At 45.6% G+C, this 22,210-nt stretch overlaps 1 protein-coding gene and 1 non-coding gene across 6 annotated transcripts in view; one reads left to right on the top strand and one right to left on the bottom strand.

The window, feature by feature from the left end:
• Cnnm2 (cyclin and CBS domain divalent metal cation transport mediator 2) overlaps positions 1–14,626 on the bottom strand; it is a 152,077-nt gene extending 137,451 nt beyond the window's left edge. For 2 of the 5 annotated variants that reach the window (XM_031390590.1, XM_031390591.1), the window contains exon 1: positions 12,798–14,626. In XM_031390590.1, the coding sequence (XP_031246450.1) occupies positions 12,798–14,418 (1,621 nt within the window). In that variant the 5' untranslated portion in view covers positions 14,419–14,626. The remainder of the gene's footprint in view (positions 1–12,797) is intronic. The other 3 variants (XM_031390588.1, XM_031390589.1, XM_031390592.1) reach the window with 2 other exon arrangements.
• Positions 5,929–6,060, top strand: LOC116104305. The gene has a single exon (XR_004123813.1). It is a non-coding gene; the product is annotated as a small nucleolar RNA SNORA70 (small nucleolar RNA).
• Positions 14,627–22,210: the final 7,584 nt, after the last annotated feature.

Genomic DNA, 22,210 nt, shown 5'->3' with positions numbered 1-22,210 from the left:
GAGGGGAAACTGGGAATGGAGAAATTCGCATGTAAATAAAGAAAATATCTAAAATAAAAAAAAAGTATACATCCAGTTAGCTCTGAATTCCATCATCAATCTTTCATTTCATCAGAGCTATCAAATCAAAGAGTTGTATTCCAGGCAGCTACAAACAACTCTAAATAAACTAGATTTTGCTCATCTGATAACATGTTTTCAAATCAAATGCAACCCTAGACCCTAATTCTTCATTTCACACACATACAAAGAGCAGAGGGCTTCACTGTGTCTCCCTGGTTTCCTGACACCTTGGGTCTTCCAGGACATCCTGATGGTGGCAGCTTCCAATGTAGAGGGTGATGCAAAGCCGTGCGAGGTCTCTGCTCAGTAGTCACCTCTGCAGAAATATTATCTCTCCCCAGCTTTAAACCAAGTGACAAAAGAAAACTCGCCTTAGAAGAGAGTGTATGTATTGTTCTAGTTGTTTTTCTTCTTAATTTTCCGCCATAAAATCTGTTCAAACGGTTCCTAGTCTTCCCTGAGTCCCAGGTGCCACTCTACAGAGTCTCTGAGTCCAGCCAGCACATTGCTTCTATGACCACAGACGGGCAAACAGGAAAACTGAGGCTATTCACTCTCAAGTAAAGATCAGAAGATGCACTTGGTCTGTCTTTACGCCATAAGAAAACAGACTCTCTCAGACACACAGGCATGAATGAAAGAACAAAGAAAGGAAGGGAAGGAGGAAGGAAGGGGGAGGGAGGAAGGGAAGGAGGGAGATAGGAGGGAGGGAGGGAGGGAGGGAGGGAGGAGGGAGGAGGGATATAGGTAAGATGGGAGGGAGGGAGGAAGGAAGAAAGGAAGGAAGGAAGGAAGGAAGGAAGGAGGAAGAAGGAAGGGAAGGAGGGAGATAGGTAGGATGGGAGGGAGGGAGGGAGTTTAAAAGGAGCTAATTAAAAGCCAGAGCTTCCTCTAGCATCTGAAAAAAATTTTAAAAAATGAAAAAATGTATAAACCCTTGGGTTTGATCTTCTGAAGGCACTATCAAACAACTTAAATATTAGCTGGATTGCTTTCTGAACTCATCGCAAATCCCTGGACTGCTACAAAACCACTATAAACAATTGGTCTAGCCGGACACATAGCTGGCCTCAAACTTGCTAAGTAGCTAAGGATGATTTTGAATTTGTGATCCTCCTGCTTCCGCCTCTGAGTACAAGAATCGCAGGAATTGCCGCCACACCTGTCTTTACATGGTGCTAGAGACCAAACCAAGATTGCAGTGTGTTAAGAAATACTTTTTGTTTTCCGAGACAGGGTTTCTCTGTGTAGCCTTGGCTGTCCTGAAACTCACTCTGTAGACCAAGCTGGCCTCGAACTCAGAAATCTGCCTGCCTCTGCCTCCCAAGTGCTGGGACTAAAGGTGTGCGCCACCACCGCCCAGCTGCAAATACTCTCTCAATTGTGCAACATCCCCCCCACATGCCTAAAATTTTAAAGAAAAATATAAAATTTCTGAAATCAAATGAAATAGTAAATGTAAGATAACCCCAAGGAATGTAAATGCTGCTCAAAAATATTATAAATGATTTATTTTTATGTGTGTGAGTGTTTGTCTTTATCTGCATATATGCATAGCGCCTGGTGCCCAAGCAGGCCAGAAAACAACATCAGATCCCTTACAACCAGAGTTATAGTTGGCTGTGAACTCCAAGAGGAAGCTGGGAACAGAACCCAGGTCCTCTGCAAGAGCAGCAAGTACTCTTAACCACTTAGCCATCTCTCCAGGTCAAGAAGTTCATGAACTTTTTAAAAACATTTTTCTATTTTAAGAACTACTTGCTAATGAGAAGAAAATTAGTCCCTGGTCATATTATTTTACACAAAAGTAAAAGAAAATCATAAACAGTATTTACATGAATATTGAAAAAATAAAATTAGTTATCAAGTATAATTTTTAAAAAGAAAACATTTGTTATCTAATAAGTTCTATAGGTTGCAAAATATATGATTAATCTACAAAAATGCCTGCATTTCTATACATTAGCTATGAACAAATAGAAAATAAAGTTAATAAGGAATTCCATTTACTGTGGTATAAAAAAATCCAAATATTTAGGAATAAATTTAACAAGAGGAAACAACCAACAGTGTATGGAAAGAGAAGAAAGGCCCTCAGGAGGAAGAGGTCCAGCACTGGATCAGAAGAAAGAGGTCCCAGCACTGGGTCAGGAGGAAGAGGTCCCAGCACTGGATCAGGAGGAAGAGGTCCCAGCGCTGGATCAGGAGGAAGAGGTCCAGCACTGGATCAGAAGAAAGAGGTCCCAGCACTGGATGAAGACTTCCTGTTATCAATATTACTATGCTCTCCAAACCAACCTATAGATGCAGTGTAGCCCCTACCCAAAGTCTAGCTTTTTAAAATTAGAAATGGACAAGTTGACCCAAGCAAATTGAAAGGTGTATACTTCCCAATTTATAAACTCATTACAAAGTTACATGAACCAAGAAAGCATGGTATCAGTGACAGAATATCAGCAGAGGAATTTAAGGCTCAGAAATTAGCCTTCATCTTTATGGCCCGGCCCACTGATTTTTGACAGGATATCAAGACAACTCAATGGCAAAAGAATAGTCTTTTTCAACAAATGTACTGCGACAACTGGATACCCACACTCGAGAGAATGAAAATGGACCCTACCTAGCACTGTATACAATAACTGAGAATGGATTCAAGATTGAGTGTGAGAACTAAAACCGTAAAACTCAGAGAAGAAAGCATAAGCATAAATCTTTGTGGAAACTCTGGACCTGGCAACTGTGTGCTACACATGACACAAAAGGGTGGCCAAATTGACAAATTGACAATGACAAATTGGCTTTACTAGCAATACAGACCTCCCTGTTTCAAAGCAAGAAGGTAACTCACAGAATAGGGTTATACCTACACATCATATATCTGATAACTGACTAGCATTCCCCATATAAAAAGAGCTCTTAAAAAGTTAAAAGGAGATGGCTCCACAGTTGAGCACACCGCCCTTGCAGAGGGTGGCTGGAATTTAGATCCCAGTACCCATGTCAGGCGGCTCACAATACCAGTAACTCCAGCCCCAAGGGGTCCGATGCTGACCCTTGTGAGTGCCTGAATTCACATGCACACACACACACACCCCACACACACATGTACACATACATTATCATACAATTTAAAACTATAAATAATGAAATGGGCAAAGGAACTGCACAGACATTCTTCCAATGATATGGTGATGACTTTAAGCACAAGAAAAGATGTTCAACATCTTTACAATTACAAAGATGCAAATCAAAGCCACAGGCAATATCGCTTCACATTGTCTAGGCTGTCTATAAGGATGGAGGGGGGAATAGTATGAAGATATATAGAGACTGGAACCCTTGTATGTATAAAATGGGACAGTTACTTTGGAAAAGAGCTTAATTAACAACTAAGCTAACACTTGTTAACAACCGAAGTTAACAACTGAGAACCACTTGATTCCTACATTTATTACTCAGAAGAACTAAAAACCTATGTCCACACAAAATCCTGTGCGCCAATGTTCACAGAAGCATTATCCAGAAGGAAAAAAGGGCAAACAACACAAATGTCTATCCACAGATAAATGCAAAAACAAGATGTGATAAATCCTTGAGATGAGATATGTGACCCTGGAAAAGAGTGAGGTACTTACACTGCAGCATGAATGAACCACGAATACAACCATGGCTGAGACAAAGAAACCAGTCCTGAGGCTGTGTCTACATGTAATGTCCAGAACAGGGTCACTCACAGATAGCAAAGAGCACTAGGAGGGACTGTAGGAGCAGGGAATGGGGAGTGACTGCTTCCAGGTGTGGGACTTCTGGTGGGGGGGAGGGGATGAAAAGGTCTTGAAAGGACAACAGTAATGGTTGTACAACCTTGAAAATACACTAAAAAATTCATGACTCATATGCTTTAAAGGGGTAAACTACATTCCAATTTTTAAAATTTGTAAAAGAACTATTTGTTTCGGCAATAAAATGCTCCAGGGGGAAATGAAGTAATACTGAGTTCTTAGCATGAGCAAAGGTGAGCTTTTCTAAGACCGGGACACATAATGTTCTTAGCAGATCTGAATTTTTTCCAAGTGTATCATTGTACAAAGTTAACAAGCAGACTTCTGCAGAGATCAGCTGGGATCAGCCACCCCTACCCATCAACTACCTTTACTCTTTCACATTCCCTTCCAGTCGAGGCATGTGCAGATTTTTACAAGTCTATAATTCTTACAAGTAATCACCCTACATTTCCTACACAGCCTTCAAAATTATCATTAAATGATTGTAATTAGCCGACATCTCTAATTTCCTTAATGTTCCCCTCTTTGCCAAGTCTTCAGGTGTCATTTCACCATTCACAGGTCATGTTACAACATCCATGAATATGAAGGCCAACATGACCCTTTTCTCTTCCAGAAACACTAAAGAAAGATTTCAGAGAAGAAATTCCTAACCCAAAGGACATTTTCGGACTCCTGAATGCCCTTCTACCCCAAGTGTCCCAACCACACTGCTCTAAGTGACACAAACTCCATATATTAACATCAGTGTGTTATACTTTCCATGTAATCGATGCCGACACTGTTTTGTCAGAGTGATCTGAGAATTTCCTTTTGTATTAACCCTGGGACATTCAGGGACTCTCCAAACCTTTGAGAGCTTGCTTCAGATATTTCCATCTTTATTATCCCTTCCTGTAGTTAAAAAGTAATTATTGTAATCTTGGTATTTGTACTTTAGGGAACTTACAGTATGTAGTAAATTATAGCCAGTTTGTCAAGTTAACAAACAGCCTAAAAAGAGTGAGCATAGAATTCAATCAGAGAGGGCTGGTAAGACCGCCAGTGAGTATAAGCTGGCCACCAAGAAGGCTTAGTGGAATCCCTAGGACCCACATGGTGGAAGGAGAAGACCAGCTCCTCTGACCTCCACATTATACACACTCTAATAATGAGAATACAGTTTTTAAAAAACTTTTTTTATAGAAGAGAAAGGTGGAGGGACCTTCACTAATTAGTCTCGTAAGATTCTAACATTTCCAACCACTATAAACTCCACGTTATGCTCTCCCTGGCTGTCAGATCTCCAGTCTGGACTAAAAACTGCTACTGTGAACTTGCCCATGCGAAATTCATGTTGAAACTTAATCCCTACCATGGGGGTACTAAGAGCTGGGGCCCTCAGAGCCGGCCAGGTCATGAGGGTGGCCTCAAGAATAACTCAGCCCTTATCGCCAGGCTGGAGGGAACTAACCTACAGCTCTAGTTTGCCCTGTCACTTTTCTGTCATGTCAGGACAAGGTAAGAAAGCCTTTCCTAGACACCAAATGATCTGTCTGCTCTTAGACTTCTCAGCCTAGGGAACTGGAAAGATTATTTCAAACTATCCAGTTTCCAAAATTTTGTTAGAGCAGCATGAACTTAATCTGTTCCTGCCCACTGTATACAATTACCAATAAAATACTGTTCTAACAACTAACTGGGCATTACCTCCCAGGCCCGTTGGAAACATTTTTATTTTTATTTTCACTTTTTTTTTCTTCCGAGACAAGTCTTACTATGTATCCTAGGCTGGCCTTGAAATCACGATCCTCCTGCCTCAGCAGCCCAAGCACTAGGATTACAGGTATGCACTACCCTGCCTGGCTCACATCAGCTCACTGCATAGTATGGGCTTGGAAACATCTCCCTTTTCTACTAGGATCAAAGAGGCAAGTAAATCCAGAGCACATCCAGAGAAGCCTGCTTCTTCAGCTTCATTAACAAGTGGCAAAGTCAAGACAAAACACACTGGTCCAGGTCTGACAGGACATCCGTATGAAGACAGAGCCCACTCAGTACAATAGTTATGATCGGTGGCAACACCAAAAGCAGGGGAAGGCTCCGAGCAGTTAAGCCAATAGGGTTTCTTTCCTCTCCAGGGTCCAGTGCGCAATGGCTGCAGAGGACAGCCTCCTGGTAATACATGACCTGCTGCTTGTATGGTTTCCCCTAAGCAACTCTCAAGAGCTTTCTGCTGTGTGTGCATGGATCTGATCTCAATGCTAGGCTCGAGGCAGGTATGTGGGTACCACTGGAAATCCCCAGGGCCTGTGATTTGACCAGGTCATCAGGTCCATCTGCACCAAGCTGCAGAATAAGGAATATGTGATTGACACCCTGGGTAGCACCAGGTTCAAGTTCCCTTGTCACCAGAAGATCTACAACTCAGGGAAGTGTTGCTTTCCTGTTTAATGAACTTAAAGACACAGTAGCTGAGAAGCAGCTTATAACCCTCAGGGCTGCCGGTCAAATATATCTCAAGTGGTGGCCCATGGATGACCCTGGACCCCTGACAGCTTGCACTGTGCTGAGTCCTACTTCCCACCAGTCATGCTTACTAATAAATCTCATATCAAGTCTGCAAATAAATAGGTAAGTAAAGAAGGAAAATAAAACCAGGGGAAGTGCTTAGCACCTCCATGTCCACCACCACCTAATCTGGCTTAACAATACATGTCCCACAGAGATTGCTAGCTACTTGTTCCCTATCTCCCATTCCAAAGCCAGATCTGCCACAGTGCAACCCCCAGCCCTGATGAATATCTCAACAGAATGTACAGTGAGCAGAAATGAAAAGAGCCAAGAAGGCGCTACCCTGTGGTCCTAAATCAAACCTACATCGCTCTAAAAGATAAACCAACTAATGAGAAAATACGTCACTAAATCAAAAGGAATACTTATACTTAACAAATGGAGGCTTTGAACAATCTATAGACCAATACACATATCCCCAAATACCCTCCCACTCTGACCATAATAAAGTAAAACCTCAGTTATCAACTAAGCTGAAGTAAAACACAACATAAAATCCGATGACACAACCAGACCTATTATCTATGTAATAAAATGCCAGCTGATGATTGTTTGAGAGCAAGATATCTGAAATATTGACATCAAAGTCGCAAGATAAAAAACCAGTGGCAAACCCAAGAGCCTGATTTCTCAGTGATGTGGCTAACCTTTAACTCTAAATAAGGGGAGGGAGGGCTGGTCCGTTAGTGTGGAAAGAACTCCAGCCTAGACGTCCCGGATGAGTTCTGGTCCAGTGGCTGTGCCTAGGTAGTAAGGCATGGCCCTAAAGCCTCCCCTTGCCCAGATTTACTTTCCTTATTCCAGGGCCTGAGAGCCACGTTTGCCTCAGGCTTTCCTCTATGAAGGTCCTTGGGGTAGCTTAACATGGATGGACCCCACAGCCCCTTCCTAGAGCCAACAGGTCACAAAGACTCTGAGTGAGGCCTAGAATCTTCCCTTAATAAGTGATCCAGATAAATCCTGTCACCTAGTAAAACCATCAGCAAACACTGGACTAGACCTTCAAGCGGTGCACCTTCTCACTAACCTGTGACAAAGCTAACGCATGGAACTGCACACACAAAAAATAAGATGACAGAGGCATACAGATCCACTTCCTTCAACACCCGTCACACCTTTAAACATCAATTTTAAAGCATCCTTCTACATTTTAGACAAGTAAAACATTAAATATGGTAAGGGAAAAATATTTCCATATTAAGATCTTAACATACGATAGGCAAAGACTTACTGGACTATTACAGAAACAGAATTATGTACTTAATGTATTTAATTTTTGAGATAGATTATACAAGGCCCAGGCTGGGCTTACTATGTAGCCAAGGATGACCTTGAACTCTTGACCCTTTCTGCCTCCACCTCCCAAGTTCTAAGATTACAAATGTGTGCCACCCTGCCCAATTTATATGGTGCTGGTGAGTGAACCCAGGGTTTGGTACATGCTTGACAAACACCCTATCAACTGAGGTACCTCCCCAGTCCGCACCTGATGTTCTCGGTGAAAATTATACATACATCCTTGCATATGTAACGTTAGATAGTCTCCTGTTTCTAACTAAGAAATAAGCAGAAAAGAATCCCACCAAGTCCTAAGCAGCTAAAAACCACGAGTTCTGTACTACTGGAATGCAATTGCTACAAAGAAAACAAGGAGAGAAAGAGGCAGTAACCGGTTACTACTTCTTCCAAGTCACGCAGGGGTAGATAGCTGGGTGGCTGGAGCTCACAGTCTGTAGATGAGAAGGTAATGACAGGTAAAGGAGGAGCCTGACAGGCTTGCTGCACACGACACAAGCAGCTTTCTGTTGTATTTTCCTTCCCACTGCATTGGATTGCTCTATAGTTTCCTAGAGTTCTCATCATCTGCTAATAGGAATTTCTGAGCTAATTTTCTTATTTGATTTATAAGCAACTAATGTATAAAACTAGTGTATAAAACAAATGGGCTTGAAAAGGATGCCTATTTGCAACCAAATATTAATATGGAAGCTACAAAAAAAAAAGATAAAATAAATCAAGGTTGAAACAGAAAACAGTCTGACAAATGAGGGTGGAGAGGTAGCTCAGTGGTTAAGAGCATTTGTCGTCTCACAAACATGGAGGCTCCCCACCTCCTCAGGCACAAGGCATGTGTGTGGAGCACAGACGTACATGCAGACAAACAGTCATATACATATGCATATGATAATAATAATTAGTAATAAAGCAGCTGTAAGGCAGCCATGAAAGCAGCATACTAAGGCAGTCTAATGTTACTGTAAAATCCACAAAAGGAATCTCAGTGCTGCATGTGTGTGTAACTCTTACAAAAAGAATTTCTTATGCAATGGTTACACAAGCAAAAGCATCAGTATATTACAATATTTAAAAAGAGGGCACCAACCCCTTCTTGCTATCGCCAAAGCATTGGTTCTAAAAGCAACCAATAGCATTTCTTACAAACACAGGTAGAGGCCTCTTGCCCAATAGGCTCTAAGGCAATGTTTTCACAAAAGCCCAAATCTCACACTCACTAAAACAGAAGCACTGGAGCTGAAGAGGTGGCTCAGTGGTTAAGGGCACTTGCTGCTCTCCTAGAGAACCCAGGCTCAGTTCCCAGCACCTACATGGTGGTTTAGGGGAGCCGATGCCCTCTTCTGACTTCCATAAGAATGTGCGTAGTGCCCACACATACTCATACATAAAATAAAATAAATAAATTTAAATAATGCCAATATCAGCACTTCAAACTAGTATAAGAAATTAAGATTAAGAGAGTGAGTTTTGGGGCTAGAGGTGTAGCTTAGTACATGGAATAAACAAATAACAACAACAACAACAACAACAAACCAGTTCTGATGCCACACAGACAAGAGTTAAACCCCGAATCGGTGAATTACTCTGTGACCTTGAAGAAGTCATTCGCTCTAAGCCCCAATTATCCTCACTGGTAAAATAAGGATACCACTCCATTCAGACATCATGAGATGTTTCACTAAGATTCCTCTCAGAAGAACCTTCATCACTGTGCCTGGCATACAATAAGTAAAGGCACAAGCCCTTAGCTTCACCGTGAAGACCGGACTACAAAATAAGCATTACTACCTTGGCCCTCCCCTCCAGCAAGGCTGCCCGTTAGCCTTGACAGAGTTTAGAAGTTCTAACCACCAGGAAGAAGACACTGACGAAGCTTACACAAAAGGAGAATCTCTTTTCAACGCCAGAACCGCCTATCTCCACCACCTCGGAGAAAACTAACCAGACTGGTTATCACCAGCAGCAAGAAAAGCTTCAAGGAGACCAGCCTAATTCTGCAGGGACACCCAGGGAGGGCTGGGTTAGTGACTAACTAGTTTGGGGTTACAGTGGGATTTGGGGAGTCTTGGTTTTGTTCTCTTTCTGTTTTTCAGAAATGGAGATAAAGAAGGGGGCCGGAAGAAGAAGGTTTCCAGAGCACCCACACACCATTCGTTATTTATCACAAACACATGAAACAGATGGTGGCAGGAGCTGGCGAGGTGGCTCAACCCACAGGGGTACTTGCTGTCAAGCCTGAGCCCTGAGTTCAACCTCCAGGATGAAAGGACAGAACCAACTCCCACAAGTTGTCCTCTGATCTCTCTCTACACACATCTAAAGAGAGAGAGAGAAAGAGAGAGAGACACACACACACGTGAATAAATAAACTTCAAAACTCTTTCAGTTATTTCAGGGAGCTGAGGGTATAACCCCCTGGTAAAGGGCTTACCTACTATGGAGGCCATGAATTTAATCCCTAATACATTACAAAAAGTTATATCTAAACTGGAAAATCATGAAAAGAAAAAGAAAGCAGGTGAGCGATTTTAACTCACACATTAAAAAGGACTAATCCCTAGGCAATATTAATACCTGCTTTAAAAAGTACCTGTAGATTTAATTATAACTTCCTGTTAGAGTAGCAAATATAGCATCACTTGTAGTATGCAAATGAACGTGTTACTCCAGAATGTGAAGAACATTCCGAAGATCATCCGTATAATGAGTACAAAATATATTTTTCTTTTTTTGGTCAAAATATATTGCTATCAAAATACAAATGTCATTGATTCAATTTCTGTCTGTCTGTCTGTCTCTCTCTCTCTCTCTCTTTTTTTTTTTTGAGTGTTGTATGTGGTTTCATAAACATTTTTCTAAAAGAAAAGACCAGGTAGCTAAAGAGATGGCTCAGTAGTTAAACACTTACTGTTCGTGCAGAGGACATGAGTTTGGCTTCCAGTACCCACATGGCTGTCGGCTCCCAACTGCCTGCTAACTCCAGTTTCAGGGGATCTGACAGCTCTTCTAACCTCTGAGCGCTCCTGCAGGTACTAGATGCATATACATATATATGCTCAGGTGCACACAAAAATCACATAAAATCAAATAGTTTTTAATTAAAAAGAACACAGAATTAATGTAAGTAAATGTAAAGTTAAATTGACCAAATTCATTTCTCAAAAAAATCGATTATTCCTATTCTTTAGCAAATGGCCATTCTGTTCTTTTAAAGATATGGCTTAACTCTCCAGTTTGCCACCAATTGTGTTCGCTTCTCAGACCATGTTAGTAGACGGAGTGGAGCTTTCCTTCGCTCTCCTTCTTAACCCGATGCCACACATCTCCTTGGATAAAAGCCACAGTGGAGTATATCGTGTGTTCTTTCCCTAGCACTAAGCCTCCCAGGGAGCTGGAGCTACAGGGGCACATCTCGACGCCTGACTTGGCCTGGTATTAGCAATCTAGAAGGGGATATGCAAAAACCTGAATAGAAACAGCAGCAAAGGACCCAATAAACTGTACCAGCCCTGGGAATTCGGAGGCATCCTCGAGCATTTCAAGACATCTCCCTGTGCCGCAGATGAAGGGAGACACTAGTTCCACACTCTTAATAAGCAGCTTGGCACTGAACGGATACCCCAAGACACTCTGGAGCTAGAGATACTGGACATTTTCTTTTTCTCCTCCTGCTTTTAAATGCAAATTACTAAGCCCCGAAGCACATTCTGCTCTATTTTTTTTTTATATGAAAATTACTGCATTGTGGTCCTGTTCCAGAGAGGACACCATTCATCCAAGAAAAGGGAGTGAGGACAAGCAGGCACCCCATCCAGTGAGCTGTTACCAGGTACACACGGCCTTTGTTGGGGTAGCGACCCCATTGGTAATCGAAATTCCATGTGAAGAATGAGAATTTAGTTTTCAGGTCATGCAAGGTTACACACACATTGCAATGCTGGTGCAGGCCAAGCACCAGTGACAAAACTCAGCATCCCTTGGTTTGCAACAACACTCACTATTTACTGGAAACTTTCAAAGTCTCAGTAAGAATAGTACAAGTTGCTATTCACCTATTTATGACAAAATAAGACAGACAACGCCACAATGCAAAAAAATGATTGTGCCCACATGGTGGATGGACACTGGGCCTTCGCCTCTTCCCAGCTAACACCCTAGAGTCTGGAGCGCTTGAAGACGTACTTCATGTTAATGTATCAAGAGATCAAGGTTAAAAGAAGAACACATTTAAACTGGAAAAAATATAAAGAAATAAATCATAATTAAGAATGGTATTCATCCCACTGTTAAGGGTTCAAGCTTTCTGCCAAAACCACACTTGCTTTAGGGGATTTTACTTGCTGTCAGATAAACAGAAACCGTGAAGAAAGACAGTTACAGCCTCATAAAAAGTTAGCTTACCACTAATCTTTCCAAGTTATATATTAATAACTAAGTTCGCTTTAAACAAAACAAACCCCCAATTTTCCAGCCTGAGAAGTCGCATCCAAATAATGTAGGGTTTCTAGTGGTGCTTTCTTTACCCCTGCTCCACCCTCAAAGACCTTAATCTACCCTGCAGGACGCCAGACAGCCAAGAACAAACTCTATCAAAAATGTACTTCCAATCTTTGAGATGTCAGCACGGATGTTTAAGGAAGGTGGGGAAAAAAGGACTGCACTGGGTTTTTTAAGGCTACTTAAATATTTTCCAAATGTCTGTGATCAGATGTAATAGAAGGGCATCTAGGGAGCCGGTCTGTACTTTCTTTCACCTACCTATTCAGAACCCAGACAATGAATGAAGTAGATCCCTCAAGACCAGAGGCCCCTGGAGGGTCAAGTTTCAAACATTGAAATTACAAAGCCTGTTTTTTTTTTTTTTTTTTTTTTTTTTGATGACGTGAAAAGTAATGACAGTCTTGGGCTTTTAAACCTAGAAGTGCTCACTAGTTCAATCCGTCCCCAAGTCCATGCCATCCTTTCAACTTTGCAATTAAGAAAGGGAGAAATTCCGGTCAACTCTCCTTGGGGGGTTGGTCTGGGGGTAGAGGACTCAAGGAGAGAGGAGGATGGAGACGGAAAGAGCAAAGCCAATTAAAAAATAGCAAAATTGCCCACCTTTCTTAAACTCTTCCAGCATAGCGTCCAACTTGGTGTCATTGAAAACAAAGTGCAGGGGGTGGTTGTAAAATTTGGTGATGGTTTTCAAGGGAGTACAGTCATCTGGATCCACGAAGGCCAAGTCTTTGACAAAGAGCAGGTCCACGATGTTGGAACGCTCTCCCTCGAACACTGGGATTCGAGTGTAGCCACTCTCCATGATCTCGGACATGGTATTGAAGTCCAGGATGGCCTCGCCGGTGATCATGAAGCAGTCCCTGAGGGGAGTCATCACGTCCTCCACCGTCTTGGTGCGGAGCTCCAGCGCCCCTTGGATGATGTTCAGCTCCTCCTTCACGAGGTCGTTATAGGGGTCAGTAACCCGGAGCATCTCCAGCAGCTTCTCCCGGTTATAGACAGTGCCTATCTCCTGGCCCAGGACGCAGTCCAGCAGTTTGCTAACCGGGTAAGAAGCGGGGAAGGTCATCATCATGAAAAACTTGGTGAGGAAGATGGTGTTGGCCCCTACCGCCAGGCCGTGTCGGGAGCAGATGGCTTGGGGCACGATTTCTCCGAAGATGACGATGCCAATGGTGGAGACCACCACCGCCACAAGGCCTGAGCCCGCAATGTCGTCCAGCAGGATGGTGAGTGTGGTGTTGACCAGGACGTTGCCCAGCAGCAGCGAGCACAGCAGGTAGTTGCCCTGCCTGCGCACAGGCTCGATGCGCTTGGCATAATTCTTCTCTTTCTCCGTGCCGCAGTTTTGCACGATGCGCAGCTCCATCGGGTCCAGAGCCATGAGCCCCAGGTTGAGGCCGCTGAACATGCCCGACAGGCACAGCAGCAGCGAGATGAAGATCACTTGCAGCCAGAAGGGCAGCAAGAACTTCTTCTCCTCGCCCACTATCATCTTGGTGTCCTCACCATCGTGGTAAATCCAGGTGGTCTCGGCCCACGGAGGAGGTGGGAGTCCGGCCACCCCCGCGCCACCCTTGCCCCCGACGGCGCCACTCGCAGACCCGGAGCCGCCGGCACCCAGTGCGGGCGTGGAGAGAGACGTGCACAGGTAATACGACTTGCTCTTCTCCATCTTGCGCAGCGGTTTGATCTCGATCTCGATGATGCCCGATGTGCGGCGATTGAGAATGATGTGGGGCAGGATGATGATGTCTGAGGTGCGGATGCCGCAGCGCTGGGGGCCGCTGTCCGGCTCCGGAGGCGCGGGGCCCCCCAGCCCACGCTCGCCGGGTGTATGCCGGCGCCGCTCGTGCTCAGTGAAGGCGATGCGGGACCACGTCTCGTTGTTGATGTTCTGCCCGTACACCCGCAGCTTGACCCGGGTCCGCTCGCTCACCCGCAGAGCACCCCCTTCCATGAACGACACGTCGTTCGTATCCTCCAGCCGCAGCCCGATGATCACGGTCTCCTCGTTCTCGCCGGCCGCTGTGCAGCCGCCCGCTCCCCAGCAGCAGCTCAGCAGTAGCAGCGGCAGCAGCCGGCCCGCAGCTGCCTGCAGGACCCCCCGGCCGCGGGCACTGAGGCTGCGGCGCGCCGCCATCTTCCAAGTGGGCAGTGCGGCGGCTGCCTGCCCGCCCGCCATCTTTACTTCGGGTTCACAAGCGCCACAGCCAATCATAGGGTGGCTGCTCCGGCTGAGGCTTCATCCTTCCCACCCGGCGGCGCGAGCGCAGGCACCGGCGCCCGAGCAGGACTGCAGCCGCGCGTTCGCGCCCAGCCCTCAGCTGTCCTTCTCTCTGAATGACACTGATTCGGACTGAGCCAGCTGAGGAACCCCGGGGCCCGAGGGAGGAGGGAGGGGAGGGAGGGGCGTGCTAACCTCTCCCGCGAGAGGCAGGTCTGCCGGCCAATCAAGAGCGGGCGCCCGCCTTCCCAGCCAGGGGGCTGGAATGGGGGCGTGGTCGCGGCCGGCGTGCCGCACCAATGGCACGGGAGGTGGGCGGGGAGACGAGGGCCACTGTCCTCCTCCGCATGCCAAGTTTCCAACTGAAAGGCGCGTGACTCTTGTGTATGCGAGGGGAGGAGGCGTGGCCATCCCGGACACACGAGCCAGTCAGAGACGAGCACTGTAGGGATGGGGGCGTGGTCTTCCTCCAGGCGGCCAATGAAGAGGAGCGGTCCGCGGGTGCGGCGCTCCCCGTGGGGTCTCTGTAGTAGATGCTCGCGCGCGGCTTGGCAGCCCTGCGATCCTGCCCCGAGGCGCGAGGCCTCACTCAGGTCCTTGCTGCAGGGACTTGCGGGCTCCACAGGGCTCCGTGTCACCGCAGAATGGGCTCCTTCCTTGGGAGCACCGGAGCCGACTGGAGACAGCTTACGATGCACAGAGCCTAAAAACCAAATCGGGATACTAGTCAAGCCCCCAGCCCACTCACTCCTCCTGCGTGCGGTTCCTCTGGAGATTCGCGGGGACAAGGTGAGCCTAGCAACGCCGGGGACCCGCGATCTCCGCGCCTCTGAGCGCCCTCAGCCGCTCACGATCATGTGGCGCCACCTGCCGGCCGTCAAGGACGACCTTTGATGTTTTCTGGCTCTCAGCAAACCCTCCAAAGTGTGGACAGCTTCCCAAACTTTGTAATCACAGGGATTCTCCTGTAGTCCTGCTGCTATAATCACAGAATGAGATGGGTCCTGTTTTTTGTTTTGTTTTGTTTTGTTTTGTTTTGTTTTGTTTTGTTTTAACGTGCATCCAGGCAATTTTGGGAAACAGAAAGGGAAGATCATCCTGAGAAGGCTCTTCTGAAATGCACTGGCCAAACGCTATTGGCTCAGAAAATAGATTCTGGAGCACAGATCACCACGACTCTTGAGTCCATTGCATCGGAGTAGATGGTGGTAGCATAGTAGCTCCCAAACTGAACTTTCTGTCTCCCAACTGAAGAACATTTTAAAATGTTTTCCTGATCTTACTTTGTATTCCATAAGCACACCCTTCCTTTTTTGTGAACACCCAAAGTGTTTCTTATAATTTCCAGGACGAGTAATTCCTGGGCTCATTTCAGTGGCATCCTCGCAATTCTCTCCTCTTTTATGTCTGTCCTCATCCCTTCCCCCTGACCTTTCAGCTAGTGACTTGTCAAACCAGGGCCTGTTGCTCCCTTATTTGAGCCACCCTCTTCATCCTCATCTCCTGACAAAAGTCAGAGTACTCAAATCGCCTACAAAGTTCTGCAAGCTTTGCCACAACCAGGCTCTGTCATTTTCTCAGTCACCACCAGGGGATCTTCCTGGGGTCTTTGCATGTGCCGTTTCCTATTGGTGGGACTCAATTTCTTTCAGATGCCAACATCTGAAAGGCTCTGTTTAAAGGCTTTGCTCAAAGGCCATCAGACTCCATCTCTCCCTTATTTTTCTTCAAAGCAAAGATCATTCGCTAATACCATGTGTAAATTACTCATTTGGTTGATAGTCTGTTCTCTCTCAAGAACTGTTGTACACTGTTATATCAGCTCAGCCTAGAACTATAGATATTCAAAACATCACATTAAAAGTGTTAAAGAAATAAAGAAGCTTTTGCTTTGATTATTTTAAGTAAATTGTCAACTCTAGTCCCAGCCCTCTGGTTTCTGGGATTCCCCCCCCCCCCACTTCCTAATTTTCATACTGTTATATTGAAAAAATTACTTTAGATGAAGAAAATGGGATTCTTAGGTCTCTTGTGCGCTTACAAGAGTGATATTTACACTTTATAAGCTGAGGTCTTTAGATGTCTGACAAAGGCTCAGGACAGACACAGGGCTTCTAAGCCAGCTAACTGAAAATGTGAGGATGACTGTGTTCCGGGGCTAAGAGGGAAGACAGCTTGTGGTTCTTGAATGTTGAATGCACCATTTGGAATGGGAGTGCAGAGAGAGGAAGAAGTACTTGCCAGTCTTACAGACATTTCCTGTGCAGAGAAAGCAACGGTCAGGAAAGTGTGCTCTGAGCAATCTAGAAGAAGGCTAGAAGTTCAAGACTTAGGCAAAACAGAACAGCATCTCCCGACCAACACCACAGACTAAGCCAGGCTTAGATTCCCACAGGGGATTGCTGACCCATCTTTTCCTCGGTGGAGGATAAGGGTTGCTACTCTGCATGAATACTCACAACACACACACAGAGAGCGCTGTCTAGACACCTGAGCCAAGCAGTTTTCGCTTCCATTAGAGTTATCCTTCAGTCTCAGGCTTTTTAAGGTCGAAGATTTACTCTTTCCTTAGAGAGAAGCTGCTGGTGCGGTCTGCAGTAAGTGGTTTCTGGGGCTTTGCGCCTTGCAGTGAGTGGTTTCCGGGGCTTTGCGCCTTATCGTTCCAGGGATAGACGGTGATGATGCTTCTAAGAAGCCTCTTCTGAAATGTTGGGGAGGGGAGGGGGGAAAACACCACAAAACCCTGATTTCTGACCACACTTCAATCCATAAAAGTCCACGGAGGGGCTGAGATTCTTAAGGGGTAGCCTCCGGTGTCTCACTCTCGCTTTGTTTTTCTCCTTGCCTGACCTTGAATGAGTCACTGAAGCTAAGCTAAAACCTCCTGCAAATATCCTCCTTAACTAAACTTCCCCTCCCAGAATCCCTCACTAGAAAAGAAGGGAGAAGAGTCTCAGCTCAATTCTCTTCCATCCAGATGGAAAACCTCTAAGTCTGCAGGCTGGGGAGTCAGCTCTGTAGCCAGACCCAAATGTCTCTCCAAGGGTGATGCACTGGATTCTCTAAAAGATTGCAAGAAACATACAAGTGTTACATACATTTCGTTAACCTAAGGTCTGATTAATAGAGAAGGGTTTTTGTTCTGAAATTTGCTGGGTTGTAGAGAAACATTCAAAGTTAATGCTCTAGATGGGATTTGGGGCTAGGGGATGAACCCGAGGCCTTGGACATACGTTCTGCTGCCGAGGTCCACTCTGGCCAAGTGTGACATCTGAATGCCACCAGAACACAGTCTTCGGAGGAAAACCAGAAACTAGGAAAACACCGGAATTACGCAAACTTGTCCTTGGATCCACTCTGATGGCCCAGAGGGATTTCTCGGAAGCAATACTGAGCATTTGTTTAAGTACTAGAACTCTTTTAGGCAAAACGAGAATTTTTCGTGGCAGTTCATGAAGTTACTCAGTTAAAGGAAAGCCTGGGGCTTGCTTACTTTTTCAGGAGGCCTGTGGGCTTTTGTTGAGTCTTCCCCCAGTCCCCTCCTTTTTCTAGATATTTTCTGGACATGGTTACTGAGAAGAAAAGGGGAAATGTGGCCTTTTCACAGTTGGGAGAAAAGTTTCTTGTTGGGGGTGGGTCTGGTGCTGCCATGTATTCAGTGCTAGACACTAGCCCCCAAGACCTGGGTCCCCCATGAGCAGATCCTCATGCATGCCAAGTGATGCTAGGTAACCCTTGCCCCACCGTTAAAGCTATTGGTTAAAAAAAAAAGTAGCTATAGCCAATTACTGGGGAGAATAGAGATAGGCTGGATTTCCATTACTGGGCTGGGAGGTCACAGGTAGGAACCATGAGGAGAATGAGGAGAAAGAAGGAGACAGGGGAAGGAAGAAGAAGGAGGAAGACAGGTGGAGAGAGCAGGGCGTCTCCATTAGATGTTATGGACCAGGAGGGTCCCCATGAGGCAGGGTGAAATGTCCCCTGAGGACAGACTGATGGGGCGGAAGTAACCCAGGCGAGACTCAAACAGCAGGTACTCAGAAAGTGCAGCTAGGGAATTAACAGTCTAGGATATAGAAAGATAGATTAGGGGTGATCCCCCAGTAATTGTGCTAAAGTTGATTTTAAAAATCCATAAGACTCTGCCTTGATTATGGGGGGGAGGTCTGTCCAGATCATATTAATAAGTGTTATTATAATCCAGACAGTGGTGACGCATTCCTTTAATCCCAGCACCTGGGAAACAGAGGCAGGTGGATTTCTGAGTTTGAGACCTGCCTGGTCTACAGAGTGAGTTCCAGGACAGCAAGGGCTATACAGAGAAACCCTGTCTCAAAAAACCAACAAAAAAAGTGTTATTATTTAGTAAGAGTTACTAAATAATATTTTTTTTCGATGCAAAAACAAGAGGTTTATTTTCTGGTGGTATGTCTAGGTCAGCCCTCAATCAGTCCCTCAGGGCGAGTGATGAGAAGGCAACCCTGAATGGCTATTATAAGCAGTTTTTATACTTTTTAGGGGCACAGGTTACATCAGCAAAGTTATAGTTCAAACTTATTGGCTAAGCATATTGACCTTTAAATCTATTGGTCAGGTGACTATCAGTCAGCACATTCTGAGAGTGTTTTACTCAAGAATGTTCCTGTGGGTGGAGAATGGAACCTGGCTTTAAGCCTGACCTGAGGTGGGTGGGTGCAAGGCTGGTGAAAGTCCCTAGAGCCCTTCATTCCCCCCTTTTTCTTGTACAAGCTCCAACCTTGTAGCTACACTCAGAGGTCTCAAGTAACTAACTCATATTCTTCAGGTCCTGTCCTCGGGGTCTCATATTGATGCAGGACCATCAGCTGTACTGCTCCTACTCTCTCTTTTATGAAGGCTATAACCTTGTTCAATATACAGGGTTCAAAGGTCAACAATTGCAGGAGAACAATTAGGGGTCCTAACAAGGTAGATATGAGGATGGTTAACCAAGGGGAGGAGTTAAACCAAGACTTGAACCAGTTAGCCCCGACTCTGCTATCTTGCTCTCTTCGGCTTGGCTAGCCCTTCTCTCACCTTGGCCATTGAGTCTTTAACAACCCCAGAATGGTCTATATATAGCCCTCCTTGATGGAGGAAAAGCTAAGTCTAATCCCCTCCTAGTCTGTAGTGCTGCTTCTGTAAATGAAGTCAATGATTCTTGAAGGTGACTGATGGAAGTTTCTATCCTTTCTACATCTAAATCAATGGCTGCCCTCAGGCTGTCATAATGTTTCCCTTGTAAGACCAAAGTGAAGGTCCTGGTGGCTGTGCCAGCCACCCCTAAACCTAACAGAAGGGAGGCAGTGAGTGCTGTAACAGGTTTGGCCGTCGGGCACATAGGATGGGGGAAGGAACCAGAATCCAAAGGTACCACCAGGTAGTCATGATCAAGGTGGAGTGAGCTTGAGCATTGTCTGTCTTCTGTACTGTCCAGCAGGGTGGGGTGGAGGTCCCTAGGGAGCAGAGTATCAGCAGGTCTCACACAGGAAGCATGCACACAGGCTGCAATACTGTCCACCTTGAGGGTGGTGGGAGTGGCTAGCGGCACCAGAAGGGTCCCTTCCCCTGGGGTTTCCAGCGACTGTGCCTCCTTATGTAGATACAGTCGCCAGTCTGGAAGCAGTGAGGGGCCTCTGGCATCCCAGTAGGTACCTGTTGCTGAACTTGTTTTTCTTTCCCTCCAATCAGCCTAGTTGGTGGTTGCTCTCGGGGTTCTCTAATTCCTAATTCCAGAGGAAGTCCCCAAATGTGAGACATTGACCCTCAGTCAGTGGTACTTACTTTGAAACACCCCGGAGTGAGACACTGAGATGCAGATCGATGCAAAAGCAATCAGTCTCTCGGGGCCAGTGACGGAGAAGGTGACCACTAAATACTATTTTAAAATTAAAATGCCATTTACAGTTTCTCTTTCAAAAGGGTCTGAATTCTTCACAGCTAGCCTTTGCTGAAATCTAGTCTACAGCTCCCAACAGGAAATGAATATATGAAAAGCCACCCTAATGACACCTAAAAATCCCCATTGCCTCTTCTTGCTCAGCCTGCTTTCTCTTATCCCTACTTGCTCTGGTCTGAGCTCTAGAGTAAGGGCGGGGCAGGTGATCAGTGCCCCACACCTTTTAAAATTACTCTCCCGGAGGCTGGGGATGTAGCTGAATTGGCAGTGTTTTCCTGGTATCTATGAATCTCTAGGTTTGGTTCTCAGCACCCCATAAAACCAGGTGTGGCCATACACACCTCTAATCCTAACACTTGTGAGAGAGGGAGAAGAATCAGGCATCCACAGTCATCTTTGGTTACATAACAAGTTCAAGGCCAGCCTGGACTACATCAAGGGTTTGTTCCCCAACCTCCATTTGGTGGGGTGAGGATGGAGCAGGCAAGATTGGGATGGACAGAAGGAAAAAAAACACCAGGGCCTAAATGTATGAATCAGAAGCCTCCCTGAGAGTCCCGCCTGCGTGCCTGAGACACCTGAGCTGGGACCCGAGTTTCTCTCATGCTAGCTTAGCTCACTCCCACAGCCTTTGATTCACCTCTTCTGAGGATGAGGTAAAACACGCCTGTAGTCCACCCCACTCCCCAAGCACAGACAAAACACTCACAAAATGCAAGCTCAGCCTTCTGCCCTTTCTAGTTTCTCTAAGGCACTGTTGATTTTAACTATTACTAAGCTAAAGGGTTATTATTTCTTCTTCTTCTTCTTCTTCTTCTTCTTCTTCTTCTTCTTCTTCTTCTTCTTCTTCTTCTTCTTCTTCTTCTTCTTCTTCTTCTTCTCCTCCTCCTCTTCCTTCTCCTCCTCCTCTTTCTCCTCTTCCTCTTCCTCCTCCTCCTCATCCTCCTTCTCCTTCTCCTTCTCCTCTTCTTCCTCCTCTTCCTCCTCTTTCTTCTTCTTCTCTAATTAATGCTCCCTTACATTTCTTTTAATATAATTTTTCTCTGGGTATATCTGTGTGTGAGCATTGGCATGCACGTTCTGATGAGTTTGGAGGTCAGATGGCAGGCAGCCTCTGGTGTCAGCTCTCACCTTTCTTTGAGGATCTCTTGGGTCTGGTTTTGTTTCCACTGTAGATGGCAGGCAAGTGTGAGTTTCTGGGAATCATTCTGGCTTCCCCTTCCCTCTCATCATAGAAACACTGGAATTACAGTCATGTGTGTTACTGTGTCACACTTGCCCAGGGATAACAGACATGTGTGTTACTGTGTCACGCTTGCCCAGGGATGACAGTCATGTGTATTAATGTGTCACAGTTGCCCAGGGATGACAGTCATGTGTATTACTGTGTCACACTTGCCCAGGGATGACAGTCATGTGTATTAATGTGTTGCGGTTGCCCAGGGATGACAGTCATGTGTGTTACTGTGTCACACTTGCCCAGGGATGACACTTGCCCAAGGATGACAGTCATGTGTGTTACTGTGTCACACTTGCCCAAGGATGACAGTCATGTGTGTTACTGTGTCACACTTGCCCAGGGATGACAGTCATGTGTGTTACTGTGTCACACTTGCCCAGGGATGACAGTCATGTGTGTTACTGTGTCACACTTCCCCAGGGATGACAGTCATGTGTGTTACTGTGTCACAGTTGCCCAGGGATGACAGTCATGTGTATTAATGTGTCACACTTGCCCAGGGATGACAGTCATGTGTATTACTGTATCACACTTGCCCAGGGATAACAGACATGTGTATTGCTGTGTCATGCTTGCCCAGGGATGACAGTCATGTGTGTTACTGTGTCACGCTTGCCCAGGGATGACAC

Source organism: Mastomys coucha, unplaced genomic scaffold (assembly GCF_008632895.1).
Source record: "Mastomys coucha isolate ucsf_1 unplaced genomic scaffold, UCSF_Mcou_1 pScaffold21, whole genome shotgun sequence".
NCBI lineage: Eukaryota > Metazoa > Chordata > Mammalia > Rodentia > Muridae > Mastomys > Mastomys coucha.
Note: the sequence above shows the minus strand (reverse complement) of the source record. Positions and strands in the feature narration are given on the sequence as shown.